At 55.6% G+C, this 2311-nt stretch overlaps 1 protein-coding gene across 1 annotated transcript; it reads left to right on the top strand.

Moving 5' to 3' along the window:
• The first annotated feature begins 213 nt into the window (after positions 1 to 213).
• LOC119403055 (solute carrier family 22 member 7) lies at positions 214 to 2076 on the top strand. Its single transcript, XM_037670005.1, has one exon. It carries the CDS (start codon positions 214 to 216, stop codon positions 2074 to 2076), a length of 1863 nt encoding a protein of 620 aa, XP_037525933.1.
• The last annotated feature ends 235 nt before the right edge of the window (positions 2077 to 2311 follow it).

Genomic DNA, 2311 nt, shown 5'->3' with positions numbered 1-2311 from the left:
ACCACGTTAAGCCATTATCCCCCGTAGAGGGTAAAAGCAAAGAGTTAAGGGACAAGGAGGCAAGCAAGCAAGCTCGCGACCATGCTACGGTGGAAAGCGTGCAGTGACTAGACAGAAGAAGAAGCGTTCACTGCTACCGGTCAGCGTAGGTTAGCTCTCGTCTGAAATCTTTCGACGCATCGAACCCGACGGGCAGCCCCTGAGACCAAGGCTATGGATCTTTTGTTTCTCAGTCGGCTTGCCCGTCTCGACTTGCGAACGAGCGAGTCTTTCGATTGCGAGGAATGCTTTGGCCACGGGCCTTTCCAGAAGTGGATGCTATTCCTGATCCTCCTGGGAACATTCATCACTCACTGCCAAACCCTCGTGGTGTCCCTCGTCACCGGCGACGTCGACCACTGGTGCAAGCCGCCCGATGGCCTCAACATCTCTGCAGCCGAATGGAAGCATACCGCCATACCGATGGAGACCGACGGAAGTTTCAGCCGCTGCCGCGTCTACGAACGCTGTAAGCCGCTCGCTGAACACGACATATTGGTAGACCGCCAGGACGTCGGCGCTGTAGCACCCGCGTCGGGATCGTGGTACAGCCGATGCTTCCCTGACCAAGTCCAGGACATCAACAGCACGCGCGACGCGCCTTGCGAAGCGTGGGACTACGACATTCGCACGGCTGAGAGCAGCGCAGTGAGCACTTGGGACATGGTGTGCGACCGACGGCTGATGCGGATCTTCCTCGTGGCCATGCAGAGCGTTGGCAGCATTGTTGCGCTCGTCGCAGTCGGAGCCTTCGCCGACTATATCGGTCGGAGAACGTTGCTCCTGGGCTCGGCCATCGCAATGCTTACCTCCACGATATGCACTTTCCTGGCTACGGGATACGCGTATTACGCGATGGCTCGTTTCCTAGCCGGAGGCAGCTCGACCGTGAACGTTGTTTTCACCTACATCCTGCCGTTCGAGTCGGTGACGCACGCTCACAGGCCGCAGCAGCTCCTCCTCCTGGCCGTGATAGGCGTGTCCCTGTGCGAGGTATGGACCGTCGTCATCAATCCGGTCCTTATCGACTGGCGTCTGAAGCAGGTCATCTTCCTTGCCCCGGCAGCTCTCATCCTTCCCGCGCTGTGGTTTGCGCGAGAGTCACCCCGCTGGCTTGTCGCGAAAGGAAGGCTCGACGCGGCCGAGGCGGTGATGATGCGGGCGGCCACAATGAACAACTTTCCGCTTTCGGCAACGGCGTCTCTCGTGCAGAAGCTGAAGGAACAGGCCAAGAACCGCGCAGGCTGTTGTGACGACAATGAAGACCTACTCGACGCTCGCTCCCTCCGGAGTCGAGCGCTGGCCATGTTCGCCGTATGCTTCTCGATATTGTTTGTATTTTACGTCGACACCGTGTCCGTGGTCCAGTACAAAGAATTTTGGATCCCGGCCTTCACGGTCGTCATAACGCTGCTGGCGTACGTATTGATGCACTACCTCATCACCGGCGTCACCCTCGTCACTGTACTAAGCGTTTGCTTCGTGATCGTCGGCTGCATACAGTGTGCGCTGAGTATTGCGGCCACTGCCAGGTTTGGCAAGCTCACCAGGACATTGCTAGTGCTGTCTAAGGGTGTCTCGAACGTATTGGTCATCCACTGTTTGACCTACATCATGGAGCTTTTCCCATCGGCACTTCGAGCCGCCGTCTTCTGCTGGTCGTACGCTTGCGGTCGCGTCGCAGGTATGTTGGCCGTTCTGATCCTCGTTCTGCAGCCTGCCGGATACGAAGACGTGGTGTTCGCAATGACGGCACTGTTCCTTTTCGCGTCCCTGCTCATAATTCGTAATCTGCCGAAAGCAACGGTGGTTGAGGAAGCCAAAATCGTTTCCCGGGACCCTACGGACTCCAACAAAATGTGCATGGATCACATGAAGCGGACACTGGGGAATAAAATGATGCGCAGAAGGTCCCCAGCCTCTGGCACGGAAAGCTCCCGGTCTACCAACAGGAGGAGAGCAAGGAGCACTGGCAGCAACAGCTCTGGGAGCTCTAAGTCCTGTCCTGGGTCTAATAGAAAACAAGCGCTGGGATAAATTTACCGGAAGCTCAGTGGAAGCGTCCGCGTGTTTTGTGTTGTGTATGCCGCTTAGAATTTAGGATGATGATGTTTCGTATAAACTGCAACTTTATTTTTTACATGCTTTGTCGTACAACGACGATAATAAAAATGTACTTTACATGATGATTGGTATTGTATGGACCTTCCCATTTTGAAAGTTGTTTCCCCCAAGACCGAAGGCAATTTCCCCGTTGCGACTTCAGCTTGAG

Source organism: Rhipicephalus sanguineus, chromosome 8 (assembly GCF_013339695.2).
Source record: "Rhipicephalus sanguineus isolate Rsan-2018 chromosome 8, BIME_Rsan_1.4, whole genome shotgun sequence".
NCBI classification, from domain to species: domain Eukaryota; kingdom Metazoa; phylum Arthropoda; class Arachnida; order Ixodida; family Ixodidae; genus Rhipicephalus; species Rhipicephalus sanguineus.
The sequence above is the reverse complement of the archived record's forward strand: the minus strand, read 5'-3'. Positions and strand labels throughout refer to the sequence as shown.